Here is a 20,277-nt window from a genome sequence, read left to right on the forward strand (position 1 = left end):
CCGCAGGGTGCGGGCACCGGCACGGGGGGGTTGCGGACGCGCCGTCGAGGGCCCGCGGCGCGGGAGCGGCGGCGGCGCTGGCGCGGGTGGCTCCCGCCGCTGCCGCGCGGGATGGGCGGGGCGCGAGGGCCCCGTGGGGCGCGCGGCCCCGGTCCGCCCGCCCCGCGCCCCGCCGCCGCGGCACGGGCCCGCCAGGCGCCTGCGCACTGCAGGGGCGCCAGATTTGGCGGGAGGGGGAGTGTCCAAGGGCCCTTTGTTTGATGGCATCTCTGTTTACAGAGTTTACTCTTTAATCTCAACCTGTTTCCTCCTCCTCCTCCCGCGGCTCCTCGGCACTCCCGTGCGCGGCGGCGGAGCGCCCAGGCGCAGCCCGGCAGCAGGGCGCGGCGGCGGGCGCGGGCTCGGTCTCCCCCGTCCTCCTCCCCCAGCGGCCGGTGCGAGGATGTCCCGGAGACCCCGGCACAGGTAACCCGCTGTCTGCGGGCGGGGGACGGCCGGCTGCGCTCCGCGCCTGTCAGACGGGGAGCGGGACGGGAGAGGGGAAAAGCGGCAGCAGGCAACCGGCTCGCCCGGCGGACGGGCGGGCAGCCCCCCGTCCTCCGCGCACCTGGTGTACTCCGCCCCCGGCGCCGAGGCGCTCCCCTCCTCCGGAGGCTCCGGGGGAGCTGCAGCCCAGCGGGACGCGCCGCGGAGCCGCCGGTGCCGGGGCGCTCGGGCCCCGCGCTGCGCGCCTGCGGGGGCCCGGGGCTCGCCGCCCGCAGGAGCCAGCGCGGAGCCCCACGGAGCTGCGCGCCCCGCAGCCGCAAGGCGGGACAATGTCTGGCGGGCTCGGCGGCGGCAGGTAGCGCGTCCCGTCCCATTCATTCATTCATTCCCGGCCGGGTGAGGCGACAGGTGGGCAGCGGGTGCGGGGACTCGGTTCGCTCTCTCGACTTTTTGTTTCCTTTATTCCTGCGGCCCTTTCGCCCTTGGAAGCCCGACTCTGGCCTGAGCGGCTTAGCTTTTTCCCGGTGCACGCCACTCGGCACATGCCGGAGCGCGGCAGCGCGGGCGGGGGGCTGCGGGTCCGACGGAGCGCTCGGCCGGAGCTGTCACCCGTGCCCGCCCGCCTGCCGCGCACACGGGCCAGCGTGATCCCTGCCACGCCGCGCCAGTGGCCGGGGGCGGCGGTGCCCCGGGGGCGGCTGTGCCCCGGAGGCGGTGGACTGGACCGGACGGGGCGGTAGCGCCGCGTGGCCGCGTCCGTGGCCCCGCTGCCGCGCGGGCGCACAGAGCGGGGTTGTTGTCTAATTAGCCGGGGACGGCCGGTCGGACACGTGGAGGCTTTTTTCTCTTTGCAGCACGGCATCCTCCCCTCCTCCCCTCCCCTTTGGCTGGCTGTGACAGGGGAGAAGGTCGCAGCCCTGCCTGTCGCTTCCCGGGCGCCAGCCCCGTCCGGTGGGACTGGGGACTTGGTGGGTTCTTTCTAAGGAAGAGGGGCTTGCGGTGCCGGAGGAGGCGGTGAGAGCCGCTGAGCGAGCGCCGGGCTGTACTTTGAGTGTCAGAGCGGGGCTGTCGCTAGAGCTGGCGGTGAATCACCCGGCCCGTCTCTCCCGAAAGAGAGGGACAGCTACCGCTGCCTCGCGGGCGCCTCCCGCAGGGACACGTCCGCCGCTCGGGGCTGGGAGGCCGGGGCCGCACGATGCGGTGTCCGCCTGATCCAGCGGGAGCCGCGCCGGCGGGAGCGGGCGCGGGCTCTGCCCCGCGGGGCTGGTGCCCGAATTCCTTCAATCACGGTAACAGCAGCGAGTCATTTCCTCTACACCTCTTCTTTTTTTTTTTTTCTTTTTTTTTTTCTTTTTACCTTTTTTTTTTTTTTTTCGCTTTTTCCCCCCCGTGTATCGTTGCACAAGCCGGTTGCCTCGGCGAACAGCGCAGCGCTGATGGGCGGCCGGGGGACTCCCGCTGTCCCGGCCGGGCGGAGCGCCGTGCCGTGCCGAGCCGCCTGCGGGGGGAGGCTTCGGGGCTGCGGCTGGAGGTGCAAAATAAAGTTTTAGAACAGTGCTGAGGGCCAGGTTGACTGAAGAAACTACCTACGGTCCCGTAATCCCCGGGCACTTTTCTCCTGCTAGAGAAGGCAGGTAGTACAGTGGAGTTTGCTCGGTTCTGCGGTGCCAGCGAGGCCCCAGTCATTTAAATAACCGTGTTACAGAACTGGCCCCGCACTGAAGTCCTTAAACGTGTTGGCCGCTGGTGCTGTGCTGCTGCTGCAGAGCGGCGTTTCCCTCCGGCGCAGGAAGCGCCGCCGATGGATTCGTACCTGCTGGCTGCCGTCTACGGAAAACTCATTTTCAAAATGATACTTGGAAACTGTGCCACGAAACTTCCTTTGGCATATGGGCAGCGGCGCAGCTGTCTCTGTGTGTCACTGAGAAAAGTGAATCTGCTTTGAGCGGCGGCTGGGGACGGAGCCGCGCTTGTGGCAGCTGGAGCGTGGGAGCTTTTGCTCAAGCACGGGAGGGTGCGGAGTGGGAGCTTCCATCGGGGCTTACTCCCAGTGGTTATGGGCTCTGGGGAATAGGGAGTGAATCGTGGGGCTGCAGGACTGCGGCGCGGTGGGCGTGAATTGAGGGTGGTAGCGATGGGGTGGGTGGGTGAGTCAGGGGCACCCGGCAGAGGCTGCAGGATGACCTCACGCATCACAGCAGGCTGTGGAAAACTTTTTACATGTAGCATGTAAACGTGCTCTGAGATGACACAGGCCAGAAAACAGGGTGGAAGGTGTAGGGTGTGATTAGCCCAGTACTTTTAAAGAATGTGTGTTCAGCAGCTTGCCTTTCGGAGGTGTTTGCATCTTGACAAACAGTCACCATGCTTCACTGCAACTTAATTGAAAGTAATCTCCTGAAAACAGGTTAACAGCATAAACAGAGCCTGTTGATTTTATTACAAAATAACTTTATTTTAATGTCTTAGTAATACTTTTAACCTACCACAGCATGTCATACCATCAGATATATCACAGTTTTTAATCTTAATGACACTGACTCCTTTCTAACACTTGTGGCTAGCATCTCTTAGCTGAAGTATCAGAACTGCTGCTCATACCTTAAAAGTTAGAAGTAAAATACTGTCCACCAGAAAGGCATGTCTTGTTGCAAAACACTCTTTTTTAGATTTAATTAGCTAGGTAGAGAAGGTGTTGTTTGTGAAAAGAGTCATGGAGTCCTTTTTACCCATAGATAGCCTCTGGGGAAATCCCTTAGTCATGAATTAGGTGAGCAGAGTATTTCAAAAACAGTAAGAGGGATTTAGAAATAGATTAGAGGTATGAAAGTTATAGAAATGGAGACTATAGAAGGGTTCAGTCATTCATTTGTTGGTTGCAGGATTAAACAAACTTGTCCTCAGTCCTTGTCTGTCCAAACCCATAAATGGAGGGCATATTTTATATTAGAGCTTATTGCATGTTAATGCTGCCACTTACTGTCTTTACTTATTGTAAAAACTTGTGCCTTCTCATATAGGGCCCATAAACATTTTCTCAAACAAGGTTATTGTTTAGCTTTTTGTTTTGCTACGCTGTTGGTTTTATTTTGGAGCAGTAAAACAATCTGCTGTATTAAACAAACAAAACCACTAATATTTTTCAGAATGTATGGCACAAGTTAAAGATCTTAAACATGTACTCGTGTACTGGACACAGCCTCTAGTTGTCTTTATTGTCCCAAACATTGTATTTTAATTTGAAACCTTCATTGGTTGAAAGTTTGCCAAATGTGTAATTCACCACTGATCTAACATTAGGAGCAGGTCTAAACATGCACAGTAATACGAAGGTTGCCAGCCCTTTGCTGTATCTGTGGATACCAAAAACAGCAGAACCAGTTCAGAATACTAGAACAACAGAATGCAGAACAAAATCTTGTTGTGCAAGTTTTAAAACTTTTATCTGTGTAACCTTTGTAAGGATTGTAGTGGGGGTTTTTTTGTGTTTTGTAATTAAGTAGCTCCATCCTCATGCTCTACTCTGTCTTGCTGTGTTTCCTTTTGCAGTATATATAGTAGTGATGAGGATGAAGAAGATGTTGAGGTGTATGATCACGACTATGATGGTCTGCTTCCTAAGGCTGGAAAACGTCACTTAGGAAAAACCAGGTGGACCCGTGAAGAGGTAAATCCAAGTTCGTGCCTCTCCTGCATGTAAAAAGATAAGAGAGAGCATGGATCACATTCTTCTCCAAGTTGCTTCATGTTCTTCACCATGTTGCTAATCTGCAAATTTACTTCAGTGACAGTCCCATCTCTGATAACAACTTTTTTGACACACTAGCTACATTCTGTGTTTTATTTAACTTTGAGCATAGTTCTTACCTTTTAAGTAAAACATATCAACACAGTTTAATTTCCACCATGCTCTGTGTTAAACTATGTGATGTGTGAATCTCTGTGTAATCCCTGGTGGAGAAGCAGATTCCAAACCACCTGTAGCAGTGCTTCATCGTTGCTACTTTCCTCCTTCTGTTTGGAAACTGTTGCTATGCGAGAATCCATGCGTGTTCAGTGTCTCACAGCCGCAAACCGCTGTGGCTAAAACTGCTGCATCCTTCTGTACCACTGGAATTTTGCACTTTAATAGCACTGTTATGGTTCCAAGCGGAAGTAAAGTAAAAGCTGGAGGAGAGAAATCTAGAAGTACCAAAATTGAGCATTCAGGATGTATTTTGCTTTTCAAGGTCAGAATTAGTTATGATACCCTTGTGCTGACTTTCTGGGAAAATTGTGGTGTCAAACTCCTTTGCCAGGTGGATCTCCTTTGGCCATTTAACTGGTTTGAGTTTGTTGTGGAATACATTAATACAGTTCTTGAGCTGTGTTTTTACTTTCTCTTCTCTAACGATGTGTATTGATGTAAAAACAGTGGCAGGTCAACCCTTGCAAGCTTTTTATTTATTTTAAATCATAGTCTGCCCTTACAAAGGTGGATGTCATTGTCATGTGGCCAGGGAAGAAAGGATGGCCATGAGGTCCAAGGACCATTGTCCTGTTGCATGGACTGGGAGCGTACTGGGAGGTGCTAACTGGGGAAGGAGAGGGCTACTCTTCTCCTCTCATCTCTTGGGGCATTTCTGGTTTGTTTTACTCTATCTTGATCTCTCCCAGTACATAAGATTGGTTTCTTTTGTTTTAAGAGTTTATATTTCTGGCCTTATCACTAAAAAGATTGGGCCATTTTTTTTTTGCCGTTTACAAGTATGCAAAACCCCCTTGCAGAGAACAGGAGCAAAAAGGAGCTGTTAGTTTTATTGTGCATTTATTGTAGGTGGATAGGCCATGAGCAAATCACTGGAACTCCCATTACATGCAAGACACATAAATCTTAAGGCTGTGTTTTTCAGAGGTCCCTGGGTAGCTGAGCGTGACTGAATTTCAGGGTTATTCTGATGCTTGGCATCTAAACACCCATTTCCTCTGGTAAATCCAGTCCAAGAATAACAGCTACAGTGCGCTGATGAGTAAAATGGGAATGTATATTGTGAGTCAAAGAATTGCACAGAAGTCAGTCTTTCTCCTGCAACACAGTAAAGAACCTACCAAAATCCAAAGGAGTAGAAAAATCTTATTCTCTAGGAATTAAAAGCGTGCAAAATCTACAGACCACCCTCCCTTACACTCAGAAAGCAGAAGTAGATGCATAAGAAGCTACAAGAACAAATTTTAAAAAATAATTCATTTGGATAATAAGAGATTGTAATATTAATTATATCTGGGTGGTTTTATGATTCAGGATGAGAAGTTGAAGAAGCTTGTGGAGCAGAATGGCACAGAAGACTGGAAAGTCATTGCCAATTTCCTTCCTGTAAGTGGATATTGGTTTCTGTTTCCAGGCTTAGTAGCAACCCTTTATCAAGGGGTTTCCTTGATAAAGGGGAAGGGGAGTGGTTGCTTTATAGTTGCATTTTCAGGGGAGATATAAAACTTCCACAGATGGAGACCTTAGAAATGCACTTCGATTATTGTGGAAACCCTTACATTTATTTTTTCTTTTCACTTCTCAGAAAGGGTTGGAAAAAATCAAACAAGCAAAAATGGGGGATGATGGGGACTTGCACAGTAGATGGTCAATGTGATAATGAAACAAAATGTCTCAGCACAGCAAAAAAACCCCAAACTTTGGTGAATTGCAAGTATGATTTTGAAGAAGATTTCTTTGTGTTTGGCTGTTGCTGAAATACTGCATGTGAAAGCATGCCAGCTATTGGGCAGATGGGGAAGATAAAATTTGTGTAGTTTCGGTGATGGATTCCTCAATGCAGAAGCAATGGAAACCTTATCTATTCTGTGAGCAAATTGATAGTTGACCACCTTCTTCTCAGACTTACTGTATCACTCTGTGTTGTTTAGTAGTCTTAGTTGGTAGGGAAATACATCAAGACAAGTGTATGTAAATAAGAGCATTCTCACTCTGCTTAATTCTTTTCTAAAGAATTATCCACTTTGTGTATTTCACATTTCACTAGAATCGGACAGATGTTCAGTGCCAGCACCGATGGCAGAAGGTACTAAACCCAGAACTTATTAAAGGTCCGTGGACTAAAGAGGAGGATCAAAGGGTAGGTAATCAGTTTTTCTTTCTGTCTGATTAATGCCTTACGAGCAGATTTCAAGTGTTGGGGCAAAACTCCTGGAAACTTTGGTGGTCTCAACATTATTATGGCCAGAGGCAGATTGTATTTGTGCAGTGCTTTCTAAGTTTGCTATGCAAATAAATTACTGTTGCTTTACAGCACTGTAATGTGGAATTGCAGTCTAGAAATGCCTTAACTATTACCAGATTTTTCCTTTTGGGTAAAAAATATGAATGGAAAGTGGGGAACCTTAATCCTGTTAGTTTTACTTTGGCAGTTTTGAGAAACATTGTCAAAAATATTGCTTCACCACAGAAAAAAATTTCATTGATTCATCATGCATCATTAAATACAGGCAGTTTTTTGTCCTTTGAAGGTAATAGAGCTCGTGCAGAAATACGGTCCAAAGCGCTGGTCTGTCATTGCCAAGCATTTGAAGGGAAGGATTGGAAAACAGTGCAGGGAGAGGTGGCACAACCATTTGAATCCAGAAGTGAAGAAAACCTCCTGGACAGAAGAGGAAGATAGAATTATTTACCAGGCACACAAGAGGCTGGGAAACAGATGGGCAGAGATTGCAAAGTTGCTGCCTGGACGGTAATGACATATGCTTTTAGCTCTTAAAAAAGGAAAAAGCTGCAGGTCTGAGCAGTCTGTTTTGGTCGCCTCAGGCTGCACTGTATAAATAAAAAAAAATTTGGAATCTAAACTTGGGAAGCCAGTGACACCAATGTGCTTTTTTCTCAGTGGGGAACTTCACTGTTTGGTCAGTACACACAGTAGCATGCTGTTTTTTTAGGCTTTTATGTTTGTCACAGGTAAAAAAACCAGTAACTGGAGCAAGACCATGAGAGTTTCCTAAATGTCTGTGCAGTCTTATTTGTGCTTGTGATGAATGTCAAAATTTAAATCGATTTTACAGGGAAGGATCAGGCCCTGCAAATGGAACATAATTTACGTTCAGCTAAGGGTATGCCTTCAACATGAAATCCAGTCTGTTTATTCAAAATTATTTAAGAGAAGGCTTCTTCAACTTTTGTAATTGCTCTTGAATCATCCAGATGATTTTGACCTGTTAAAAAACCATGTGTAAAACAGGAGAAACTTTTTCCTCAAACTCTGGTCCTGGAAATACTTGTCTCACTGAAAGCTTTTGTACAGCTTGTGTATAAATTCAAAGATTCAGTGTCTTACTTGCTTGATTAAAAGTGACTCAAAATGTGGGCAAGCAAATAATGTAAGCAAGGGAGAAGTTTCCCTTCCTACTTTTCTTCCTGCTATTTGATAAAACATCTTCAAGCCCTAAATATAAGGCCTAAGATCATGATAGCCTTTTAAGCAGTCATTCTCTGGGCTGCTTTCACCTTCTAGAAGATAACAATAAAGGAATTAGCCCCTGGAAGTATTTTTGTGGCTTCCACACATTACAGATACTACTTTGAATGGTAGCATGCAGTGGTGATGTTTTTCAAATAGCAGAGCTGTTTTAAAGTGTTCTCTTCAAAATCTCACAAAGTTGGTAAGTTTGCTTTTCCTGACTCACATATGTGAGGATTTGAATCTCAGTTTTTCTGCATCTAAGAAAAATCCCAACAGTTTTGTTTACTGAGTTTGTGTGTACAGCATGTTGTTGTTGCTGTCTAGGTGACCAGCTGGAAAATTGCTTGGAAGTTAGTCTGTTCACAGCTGTTCTCCACAGTCTTTCTTTCCAGCAATGAGACACAATAAGACTTCACTGAATATTAAAATATAGGAAGGTGATGCTGGTGTTCCTTTCGGATAGCCTCGAAGGGATGTTAGCCTTTGTTGTCTCCTCACTTCATAGGAATGAGGTGAAGATGAAATTAGTAATTTCTTACAATTTGAGGATGTAAGTAAGGATGAGTGAGTCTCTCATTTGAGGATGAGAGACTACTTTAAAAAGTATGTAAAAATCTGTTTTTCTTTTTCCATAACCTTTACACTGAGCATCTTTCCTGAGAAGTTGGGAGTAGCATCTGTAGTGGTGGGGGCAGGAGGAAGGTCAGAGAAGAGCTCAGGGTTTAAACAGAAATGCCAACAGCAGTTCCCTTCCCATTGACCTGTGTGAATTGGAAATGCTCCTATTTGAAGCTCCTCAAACATCTGTATTTCTGTTGCAGAACTGATAATGCTATCAAGAACCACTGGAACTCCACCATGCGCCGGAAGGTTGAGCAGGAGGGCTACCTGCAGGAGTCCTCCAAAGCCTGCCACTCCTCAGCAGCCGCTGGCTTTCAGAAGAACAACCACCTGATGGCCTTTGCTCACAACCCGTCGCCACCCGCCCAGCTGCCGGTGGCCAGCCAGCCCCCACTGAGCAGTGACTACCCCTACTACCACATCCCTGAGCCACAGAACGTGAGTGCCCGGAAATGTCGCTGTGGAGGGGGTGCTTGTTTTGCCTGGTTGAACAGATGGGGGCAATTTGGCCGTGCCTGGTTTCAGCTTGAAGGATTTTCTTTGTATTGGTGGACTTGGATGTGTACATTTCAAACTGGTGGCATTCAGGGGGTGGAACTAGGTGTACAGCAGGTTTAACGCCTTGGGAGCAGTTAACATATTTCTTAGAGTTGGGAATATTAAATTTCTTGAACATCAGTTGAATCTGGTTAATTCTGTGTTCCATGTCAAAATCTCCCACATTCTCTTTAGTAGTATTCTGTTTGTGGGTTGCCTGTGAGAACCAAGTGAACAACTATTGTTTTTAATCAGATTTCTTTTCTATTATTGATTAATAATGAAACAGGCTCCTGCTTCAGACAGTTGCATTGTAGAGTTTTAGATGATAATAAATTGCATCTTTTGCTTTTTCACTTCAATTTAGAAAATTCTTACAAATGTGTCTATAAATTATTCATCTTTTCCTGTTCAGGAAGGGTAAATATTTCATATATGAATTTTCTTTCTTCCTCTCTAATGCTCGCTGTCATATTCCTAAAAACATGATTACTTTTCTTGTAAACATTTTTTTTTTGTTATTTCATCTCCACAGACTACAAATATTAAGTACCTAACACCAAAGTATATTTAACACAAATTTGCAATGCAAGCAGATAATATGATGGAAATAACCAATTTTTGCTTTTTGACCTAGGTTCCTGGTCAGATCCCGTATCCAGTAGCACTGCATGTAAATATTGTCAATGTACCTCAGCCAGCTGCTGCAGCTATCCAGGTAGATAACTTGAACCTTATTTCAAGAGTCAATTTCTTAAATATTTGATAAACTAAAATGCAGACATCGTACATTAAGGAAACATTTTAATTTATTAAGTGTGGTGAAAAGAGAAAATGGGGAAGGTCGGGGAGTTCTAACATGGCTAATAATTGCTCCTTCTGAAGTGGATTTTAAATGCAGTAGTTGACATCTGGTGTGATGGCCTTCACTCTCTCCATTTCAAATGTCTATACTGAAATTCAGCAGAGACTTTGGTGGTGGAAAACACAATTGACATTTGTTTCATCTTGGAATCTAATTTGGCTGTTATAACCACAGGTCGGCAAACCATAAGCATTTTAGTTGCTACATCCTATCAGACCTTTATCTTTTCTTTTCCCTTAACTCTTAATTTCAGAGACACTATAATGATGAAGACCCTGAGAAAGAAAAGCGAATAAAGGAATTAGAGTTGCTACTAATGTCGACTGAGAATGAACTGAAAGGGCAGCAGGCATTACCAGTAAGATTGTCACTGTGTGCTTGGATGGAGGGATAGCAGCCTTACCCCAGTGCTTGTCTTTTTAACTTTTTACTCCCCCTCTGCCTTCAGTACTAATCAAGGCTCTATATTTCCGTTTTAAAAGGATGAAACATAGCACATATGTAATCCGTATCTGCTTCGTGAATACTTTTATTGAAAAAAAAAATCCAAAAATTTTGCTGGCATCTTACTTTGCAAAGTGGGAGCAGGATTGGGCTCCATAACATGATGTAATATTGGAAACATGATGACTGTACCAAGATTGAAAATCCTACAGACTTTTAATCGATAATGGGATCTGTGTTTCTTGAAAGTGTGCAATGGTTCATGTGATGAAAATGTAGTGCCTGTGCATTAGATTTTTCTTCTCTGGCATATTCTTTCCTTCAGCTGTGTTTTATATACTTCGTAAGCTTCACACTTGGTGCATGTTTGAGAATTTGTTTTACTGCTCTGAATAATGTTAGATTCTTTATAACTGCATGTGTGGAGCAACAGCTGGCTATTACTGAATTCTCTGAATTCTCATACTTCGTTGTATATGCCATTGGATGTTAATGCGTGAAAACCCTTGTGTAACTACTTAACACCATCGCCAAAGCCAAGAACCCCAAAATCATTTTTGAAGATAGGTGATAGCCAGCAGATTCTTTTTTTTTTTTTTTTTTTTTTTGGGTAATATTTCAATGAATAGTAAAAGAACTGCATGCATGATACGTTAGTTTGGCCACTTTTTAACTTTAGTTAATGTTTTGCAATTTCTTCTGTTGCATGATCACACTGGAAAGAAACTTCTGTTAATTTGTTCTTCTGCTTTCCTAACCACGTTGATTTGACAGCCTCTTCATTGCATTGGTGTAAGCTGTAGCATTAGACAGGGATAGCAGAAGAAAAGGAGATTAGCAGACAAAAGCAACTCTAACTCTAAAAACTTTTAGCCTTCTACAGTGCTGAGCGCTCAGTAGGGAAATCCTGCCGTTTCTTGCTTCTTACAGAAAAGGACTTGCAGTCACTTTTTGAGCACTTGGAGTAACAAAGTATGAATTGATTATGTGCTAGTAATGACATATGCCTATAATCCTGGAAGTAAGTTATGAGGTAACTTTGGGATAACAAATACAATGCCAGTATTACTTAAAACAAGATCTTGCACTGATGAAAGGAAACATCTTGACAATTGTTTCATAGGCATAAGCTTTTAGATGATGATGCAACTACTTTTATCTTTCCTCCAGTGGCATCTGACACCTTGTGCAATTTCATTGCTAAGTTCCTTCTGCCTTTCCCCCCTCCCTTTTCTTCTTTTTTTTTTTTGCCTTCTTCTTCCTTTAGACACAGAACCACACATCAAACTACCCCGGCTGGCACAGCACCACAATTGCTGACAGCCCCAGGACCAGTGGTGACAGTGCACCTGTTTCCTGTTTGGGGGAGCATCACCACTGTACTCCATCTCCACCGGTGGATCACGGTTGCTTACCTGAGGAAAGTGCATCCCCTGCCCGGTGCATGATTGTTCACCAGAGCAACATCCTGGATAATGTTAAGAATCTCTTAGAATTTGCTGAAACACTCCAGTTAATAGACTCCGTAAGTAGACTCGCCGCCTCAGGTGGATTTGTGCATGGTCAAGGAGTAAGGGGTGAGGAGCTGGGATTGTCCTAAATGTGGTTGTTGATTTTTTTCCCCGAGTAACTTTGAGTTGCTCCAGGATCTGAAGCTTATCTTCCAACATGACAAAATGCAGCTGCTTGTAAATGAAGCCCTCAAGCATGGATGCACATGCTTTTTTTGGGTGTCTCCCTTTCCCGCTACATCTTGGAATGGGAGCGTGAGTTTTGGCAAGGTGCACAGTAGGAGCTTGAAACAATCTCTCAACTTTAAGACTCCTGAAAATACAGTCAGAGATACCATGAAAAATTTTAAACCATGAGATGATATTTACTGATATTTGAAGTGACACATGCCATAGGTTTGGGTGTGGCCGCTCATGTATCTGTATAATTTTCTAGAATTTTTAGTTACAGCCTCAACCGCTGCTTTTCAAAGTTTAAGGGACTTGTTCTGGCAAATGTGAAGGTCTGTAAACACACATTTAAATGTCAAGTATCTGGCTGACATTGACACGGACCTGTTATCATTCCAGTCTCTGGGATGCTACATGTGAAGTAGCACATTCAATTACGTTTGTTGCTGGCAATCTCCTTCAGAAGCAGAGGTGTCTGCTTCATTCGGTATCATTTCCCTTTCAGCACATCCAGAGCAGCATTGCATGTTAGCATGTTAGGAGGAGCACATCCAGAGCAGCATTGCATGTTAGGAGGAGGCCAGTCTTGGTCTACAGCACACATTTTTTTGTAACAAAAGGCACCATCATCATACCAAGCAGAAAACACTGGGCAAGCAAATAGTAAGGACATAATTTGACTCATTTGTTAGGGACTCGGTTGCCAGCAACACTACTAGGATGTCAGACAGTTTGATAAGATCAAGGTATGTATTGAAAACACAAATTGTGTTCACAGTGCTGCTGCTCCCATGAACAGGGTCAGGCTGAATTGAACCGGGAAAGACTTTGTTGTTGTTGTTGGTTACAAACATATCCTAGCACTGTGTTTTCATGAGGTGGCACTATACACTGTCTTATAGCTCCGTGCCTCCCACGTTGTTTCAGGATCCTTCATCATGGGGTGATCTCAGCAGTTTTGAATTCTTTGAAGACACAGACACTCCGGCTAGCAGAGCTCCCTCAGGCAAAGTCGCGCAGCTTCAGCAAAGAGGGGCCAGTGCTTGTAGACCGCAAGGACAGCCCACCACAAATCTGAGCAAAGTCATGTCGAGTCAGGGCTCTGTTGGCTCACCAAAGACCTTATCTGCCTCACAGGGCAGTGTGGCTCCGTGGGTCCTTCTTCGCAAAAGGAGAGGGCACTGCAGCCCCTCAGCCAGTGGCCACGGTAGCACCTTGGTCCTAGCTGACATCAGCAGCTCAACTCCTCCTAAGCGCTCCCCTGTCAAAAGCCTGCCCTTCTCTCCCTCCCAGGTAGATCAAGACTTCTGCACAGATGTTACTAATTCTCAAAAGTCACCCCAGTCTTAACAATTTAGAAACTAATCCTTTGGAACAAATGACTAATTACCGTTGTGCTTGTTGATTTCACTCCGTGTTTGAATCTTCTCACTGCTCCTAGTCTTCACTGCTGACTTGAGTTAATCAGCAAGCTAACTGTTGATTCTTGACTTTTAAATTCATCTGTGGGGCATGGTTTTTTGTGTTTTGGTTTTTTGCCTTTTTGGATCTTTTTTGTAGGGGAGTGTGACCCCTAGCTTTCCTCTTGCTGCTAACTCCAGCTACTAGAGTTTAACATTTCTGATCATCTGTGATACTTTCCATCTCTGTCCACTTACAGTATGATTCATTGACCTAGAAAACCCCAAACTGCATTTAAATAGCATTCAGGTTGTGAGACAAACTGACAACAACCAGAAAATTCAAATCACACTTGCCATCCTCTGCCCAGGCCATGAGAGTTGGAGTGGAATAGGAATGAGGAGGAAAATGGCCTGTTAAAATGGCCTGGTGTGCACTTTCAAATTCCTGATGATGGTTGCTTTGTTTCACAGCTGTAGCACTATTTAAAAGTGTTTTGGATTTTTTTTTGTCTGTGTTGGTTTGCTTTAGTCTTTGATGTCAAAGAAACACTATTTCATGAAGGAAAAGATTTCATGTAATGATTTCTTGCTGTATTTCCCATTACCTATTAGCTATTTTAATCATATGTCATTTTTCCAGTGAAAGCCAGATTTTCTTACATACCACATTTTTATAAAGTGACAGAATCTAGAAGGGAATACATTGAATTGTTGTCAGAATAAAGGATACCTCTATGCTCACAGATTTGTAGACTAGAAATAGAAACAATATTTTAGGTTACTAGGTAGAACTCATGCAAGAGCAATTTTCTCCAAACAAATAGTGCTGCCTCTTTTTCAGTCAGCTGTTTCCATTCCAAAGTATTCCACGCACCCGTCACAAGTGGCAGCTTTCATTTTATCCTCTGAAAATGAAGTACTTTCTTTTGAGAGAGATGACAGGAAATTTATTTTCCTGTCATCAACACTTTCACTGCCCTAAAAGCCCCTAGATGCCCCATATAAATATTTGTGGAATTTAACCCTGTTTCTTGTGGGTTTGTTTTTGAAACATCCCTTGCTCATTTTCACCCAGTTTCTTGGGCACACTGGTCTTAATTAAAATTTATTTGGAGAAAATCCACATCAGGCACTGAAAGTGGTGGAAAGTTTTTCTCCTTGGAACAGAGTGTCATTTCCTTTAGAATTTCCCTCTCGAGCTTCCTGAGCCAAACCATTGAGGATTTTTTCACAATGTAGTCAGGTACCCCACATACCCCTTCTCGCATCATAGGGTCTGAGCAGAGTGACTCGTGTCAATCAGAAGACAACAATTTATTTTTCTTTTGTTGAATAACGTCAGCTTAAGAGGTCAGCCACGTAACCTGGATGTTCCTGTTGATTTTTTTCTTTCCACACGTGCAGTTCTTAAACACCTCATCCAATCACGAAAACTTGAACCTGGACAACCCTGCACTTACCTCCACGCCGGTGTGTGGCCATAAGATGGCAGTTAGCACCCCGTTCCACAGGGACCAGGCTTTCAAAGCTCAGAAGGAAAACCATCTGTAAGTCTCTTGTCGCACTCACGAAGGTTCACGTCTTCACATTTGTATGCAACCAAAGTGCTGGGTCAGCCTGTGCTTTAGGCTGTAAGAGGGAGGGTTTAGGTTAGATACAGGGAAAGAATTCTTCACTGAGAGGATGGTGAGGCACTGGAGCAGGCTGGCCAGAAAAGTGAATGGCCTATCCATGGATGAAGCCCTGGGCAACTTGATCTCATGGAAGGTGTGCCTGCCTGTGGCAGGGTGTTTGGAACTAGATGATCTTTAAGGACTGTTCTAGCCTAAACCATTCCATGATTCCGTGCTTCCTGCAGAGTTGTTTGCTCACACATTCAGATTTTTCTTAGTTGGGAGTAAAAATTCCACTTTATGACTATTGAGGTGTAGGTTATTAAACCATGCACATACGTTCACCAGTTTTTTAAAATAAAGTCATTATACCTTACCACAGTCAAAGAGATGCTCTGCTGTAAAAGCAAGATGGATTACAGGATGATGGGGAAATATTTTCCAAAGTCTTACAACAATACTGCCTGTATGCATGCATTTCTGTAAAGAGCTAGTATTTCCAAGCATCTTCCTTTAAAGTTCCTCTCCTTCTTTTTAAAGTTTCAGGACTCCAGCAATCAAGAGGTCAATATTAGAAAGCTCTCCAAGAACACCCACTCCATTCAAAAACGCACTTGCAGCTCAGGAAATCAAATACGGTCCTTTGAAGATGCTGGTAAGAAGGAAACAATGATAAAAGTTGCTTTGATATTAGTGCAGAGGGATGTTCTGGGACTTGGATATAACGTTTCTTTCTTTCAGCCTCAAACTCCAACTCATCTTGTAGAAGATCTGCAGGATGTTATCAAGCAGGAGTCGGAGGAATCTGCAATAGTGGCTGGGCTACATGAAAGTGGACCCCCTTTGCTGAAGAAAATCAAACAAGAGGTAAATCTCAAACTTACCTGAGGCAATTTAATTCAGAACTCTTTGCTGAGAAACTTATAGCAATGCCTTTTCTATTAAATAGCTGTGTCTGTTGTTCTTTCATGTGAGCCCCAAGATCTTAGTGTCGGTTCCATATAGTACACTAGGCATGTCTAATTCATCTCCCATTGATTTCCATAGAAGTCTTTCTGCTGTTTTCAGCAGGGGTTTGCTTGGGCCGTTCTAATGCAGTTTTCGTTTGAAACTTAAAAAGAAAAGAAAAATTAGACGTGAATTTGGATTGAATCTTTCAAATATTGGTGAAAAGTATAGAAGAACCCCATGGGGACCAAGCTCCATGGAGTGACTTAGAAACCTGAACATTTGAGGACATTGCATTATATTACTTTGTCACTAAAGTTCTAAAAATACATTTATTCTCAATCCTTTCTAGGGGATTAAACTCCTGAATACTGACAGAGCACTGAGTGCAAGTATTCAAAGTTTTATAGATGGGGAATTTTTGGAAAACCTTGAACTTTTTTCTTCTGCAAAGAGCAAGGCTGCTGTAAAAAATGTTACTGTAAACATGCATTATGCACCTCTGTGAAGAATATTTATTCAATTTGTTAAGCATCTGACAGAAATCTCCTGGTCAGTTATGTGGTGATTGAATCATGACTTTTCTGCTTTCAGGTAGAGTCCCCAACAGATAAAGCTGGAAATTTTTTTTGCTCAAATCATTGGGAAGGAGAAAACCTGAACACTCAGCTCTTTACACCTGGGTCTACTATGGAAGATGTGCCAGTAAGTATAAGTTTTCACACCATCAAAGGAATTCTTTGTTTTACATCCCTGTTCGATTCTTAAATGCCAGAGAAAGAGAATATTTTTTCTGATTTTCTTCACAAGTAAGCTTTATTCCTTATTTCTGTCATTTTCCTGTACTAAGCATAAAAAGCAAAATGCTACTCCTAATTATCACTCTGATGCCTATAGAAGGTTTCAGAAGTTTGCAGTCATTTTGCAGCCCACAGACTTTGAAGAGCATGCACTTGGAGGATGCCTGCACCTGTGTGCAGAAATTACTAGATCAAGGAGTTAAAAACTGGTGAAAGAGAGAGAGAGACTCTCTCTTGGTTTTTGCAAAAGAGACCTTGCATGAGCACAGTTCCCTTTGCATTGCCAGGGCTTACGGACTATTCAGTGTTACTGTTACTCTTCAGCCTGGGATTTTCACTGGATGGAAGACCTTTGCACAAGGCAATGCCCCTGCAAAGCCAAGTCCGAGGGACACCAGGCTCTGAGGTCTGCTCCTCACCTGTGGCTGTGGCCAGTGCAGCAACTTCTGCACTCAGCCTGAGTTTACTTACAATACATTCCAATTCAGGTTGTTCTCATGAGTTGCTGATAACCTTTTTCCCTTTTCTTTTTCTGTTCAGAATCTTCTTACCAGTTCCATTTTGAAGATGCCTGTGTCTGAAGATGATGATAGTTTTCACAAAACAGTTGCAGTACCTAGAAACAGGCCACTAGCTAGTCCTCTACAGGTAATTATTCTTTGATAAAATCATCCTCTGTATATAAAAATGCATATATGCATCCATAAATATATATATAGTGCTTTTTCACAGACCAGTTTTGAGTATGGAAGAATGAAATGTTCAGATGAATGTGGCTGAGGATCTCACTTTGCCTGTGGAGCATGAGGGCACAGTGGCTGCAGCAGAGCCAGGAAGCTCGACAGGGCCCAACCCTGTGTGTGGGGTGTTGTAACTCAGCTGGGTGCGGTGTGGAATTGGCAGGACTGAGAATTAACGTGGACCAGAGGGGTTTTTTTTCTATAGGCTTCTTGTAGGTGGCACTGCTGTTTTGGAGATTTGAGTGGTGTGGTGGTGGCCAGAACCTGTGACTGTCCTTGGGGTGAGAGGAGAGACTCTACGCTGCCTGGCTGGCACAGGTGTGGCCAGTGTTGCCCATTCCAGGATGGCCTTTCCCCAGTGAAGGCTAAATGTGTGATTGTTGTAATGTAAGTCAGATGTGAGGCTGGGGTTTATGTGCCTGTGCTTTTGCCAAATGTTAACAAACACAGACATTTGCTGTGCTTTAAAACAGGGCTGTTGCACAGGGGCTGATCCAAAGCCCACCAAAGTCATTAGCAGCCAGTTTGGCAGCTCTTGTGTACTTTAGGTGAAACCCACAGCAAGTCATTCAGAAAACAAAACATAATTTCTGCATTTCCAAGGTAGATGACTAAGTGATTTTGTAGCCCTTCTCCACATGGGAGAAATAAAGGAAAGTGTCTCATTCCCCAGGGTGAGTCACTGTCAGGAAGGAAATTGTAACTCCATAGTTCCTGACTTTCAGACAGATAGTCCACATGGCTAATCCTTTCTTTTCTCCCTCTTTCCAGAATTTACATTAGGGCTTATTTACAGTAGGAAGGAATGAGTAAAGGCTGGTTTTGATTAGGCATTTCTAGCCAGGCATTAAAAAAGGAGATAGTAAAATTTTACACGTCCCCATTTGGCACAGTTTGCCATGGAGTAGGCTTGTATTTTGTGCTGCAGAATCATTTGATGAAAAACAGCTTTGGAGAGCAGGGACTAGGACTCCCCTTGGCATGGGGGCCAAAGATTCACGCTCAATATTGTTTATCTGCTCTTCCCTCGTGAGCTGTGTTTCTTGGCTGCACTATGGTAGACAGCCAAGAGAAGGGTTTGCAGATCCACTACCCCGATCTAGGGCAGTATATAGGGGCTGAATTCAGACCCACCTCGTGGCAAAGGAGCCTGGATCTCCAGCTTTGCTGGGGCTTGCTGGAGCTCCCTGGTGGGTACGTGGGAGGATGCTGCTGGTCCCCAAGAGCTCAGCCCTGCTGTGTCCCAACAGCCAAACTCTGGGCTCCTTCATAGATTTTAGGACAAAATTTTCAGGTAGCTAAGCAGCATGGGCTGTGTGTTGTCCTGCTAGTGGTAGTTGCCTGCACTCTGGCTGTAATAAAAAAGAAGGATCTGAGAGGTCTGTAAAATAGGATCTTTTGATCTTTGGCGTACCAGTGTTATGTTTCCTGCTATCTAAAAATATTTTCTTTACAAGCTGCTATAAACGAAAGGGCTTGTTTAACCTTCTGTCCTCACTCATGCTGATTTTGTTCAGGAAGTTTACATGAGTCAATTTGTGGATCATTCTGGATTCAATTCTTCAGTCCTTGCTCAGGAAAACCATGTTAAAAGTCAGGTATGCTCATTGTTTGCATAAAGAGGACCTTTTCTTAAGTAGGAACTGAGTTAAAAAGGACTTCCCAACTCCTCTCAGTGTTTAAAGTGTGTTGAACTGAAAGAAAAAGTAGTTGTAAAAAGCCCCAAAATGAATAGTTAGTAGGCAGCTTCTTGGTGTACTAGTAAGAAGGTAAAATTGTTCTCTCTGATGGTGGAACATTGAGCTTTTCAGCTGAAATGTAATCTTAAATGAAGAATGGGGCTTGGGGTTTCTGTGATGGTGGCACAGACAGCTTTTTCAGAATGAAATACAGACTTTTTGTAACAATGCAGTATTGTCTGCCAATGGCTGCACACTCTGGTTTGGACTTGGTGTTGTGGTTAAAAGGAATGGTGAAGCTGCTTGGCTTCATGTCAGAGGGGAGCAGTGTGGCCCTGTGCAGCTCAGAAAGGATGTGTAGTCTGGCTCTGTTTCACACCAGAAACTGCTGCTGCTCTGTCCCTGATGCTTACCCTCCTCCAACCCAGTGTGAATGGACTCATGTGACTTGGGCATAGCATGTCTAAAGGGTGCAAAGCCATGGGAGATGTTAGCCTTTGTGCTTGTTGTTGTTTTTACTGTTTGCTTTCTGCACAAAGCAAAAATACATCATTTGCTTTCTGACCAGATTTTAGCACGTTATTGTCCTATGCTTTCTGCCCTTCCTGGTTTAGAGTTTGGTATCTCACCCTCCTCCTACATGAGCACATGCATGGACACAAACAAAAAACTGGACTAAATCCACTGATCCCATGAAAGTAGACATTAGGCATGAGGGAACTCATGTGGGTGAAATTTAATTGTGTCTGCATATGTTGACATTGCTGCAGTTAATATTTTGGGCCTGATCCAACTGTTCTTACTTAGGCAAATTCTCATTGACTTCAATCCAAGAAAGAATTACAGCAATCTCTGTGCCTTGGGATCTGTGCATGGAAAGGGAAGAGAGAAACAAAACCAGCACTAAACTTAGGGTTTTGTTTTTTTTAATATGCTTGGTTCCTAAAATTCCATTTTCTTTTAAATTTGAACTTAGAAAAGAGGGAGGCAGTATATTTACCAGCCCACATTCTCCAT

The 20,277-nt window shown here is 44.4% G+C and overlaps 1 protein-coding gene across 3 annotated transcripts in view; it reads left to right on the forward strand.

Annotated features, from left to right (window-relative positions):
- The first annotated feature begins 241 nt into the window (after positions 1 to 241).
- MYB (MYB proto-oncogene, transcription factor) overlaps positions 242 to 20,277 on the forward strand; it is a 28,214-nt gene continuing 8,178 nt past the window's right edge. The window contains exons 1-15 of one of the 3 annotated variants that reach the window (XM_038133802.1): positions 310 to 465; positions 4,036 to 4,153; positions 5,768 to 5,839; positions 6,501 to 6,593; positions 6,985 to 7,205; positions 8,750 to 8,987; positions 9,724 to 9,804; positions 10,205 to 10,309; positions 11,663 to 11,920; positions 13,005 to 13,370; positions 14,885 to 15,027; positions 15,634 to 15,748; positions 15,835 to 15,960; positions 16,636 to 16,746; positions 17,382 to 17,489. In XM_038133802.1, coding sequence (XP_037989730.1) covers positions 443 to 465; positions 4,036 to 4,153; positions 5,768 to 5,839; positions 6,501 to 6,593; positions 6,985 to 7,205; positions 8,750 to 8,987; positions 9,724 to 9,804; positions 10,205 to 10,309; positions 11,663 to 11,920; positions 13,005 to 13,370; positions 14,885 to 15,027; positions 15,634 to 15,748; positions 15,835 to 15,960; positions 16,636 to 16,746; positions 17,382 to 17,489 — 2,178 coding nt within the window. In that variant the 5' untranslated portion in view covers positions 310 to 442. Of the gene's footprint in view, positions 466 to 4,035; positions 4,154 to 5,767; positions 5,840 to 6,500; positions 6,594 to 6,984; positions 7,206 to 8,749; positions 8,988 to 9,723; positions 9,805 to 10,204; positions 10,310 to 11,662; positions 11,921 to 13,004; positions 13,371 to 14,884; positions 15,028 to 15,633; positions 15,749 to 15,834; positions 15,961 to 16,635; positions 16,747 to 17,381; positions 17,490 to 20,277 lie in introns of all 3 variants that reach the window. The other 2 variants (XM_038133803.1, XM_038133800.1) reach the window with 2 other exon arrangements.

Source organism: Motacilla alba, chromosome 3 (genome assembly GCF_015832195.1).
Source record: "Motacilla alba alba isolate MOTALB_02 chromosome 3, Motacilla_alba_V1.0_pri, whole genome shotgun sequence".
NCBI lineage: Eukaryota > Metazoa > Chordata > Aves > Passeriformes > Motacillidae > Motacilla > Motacilla alba.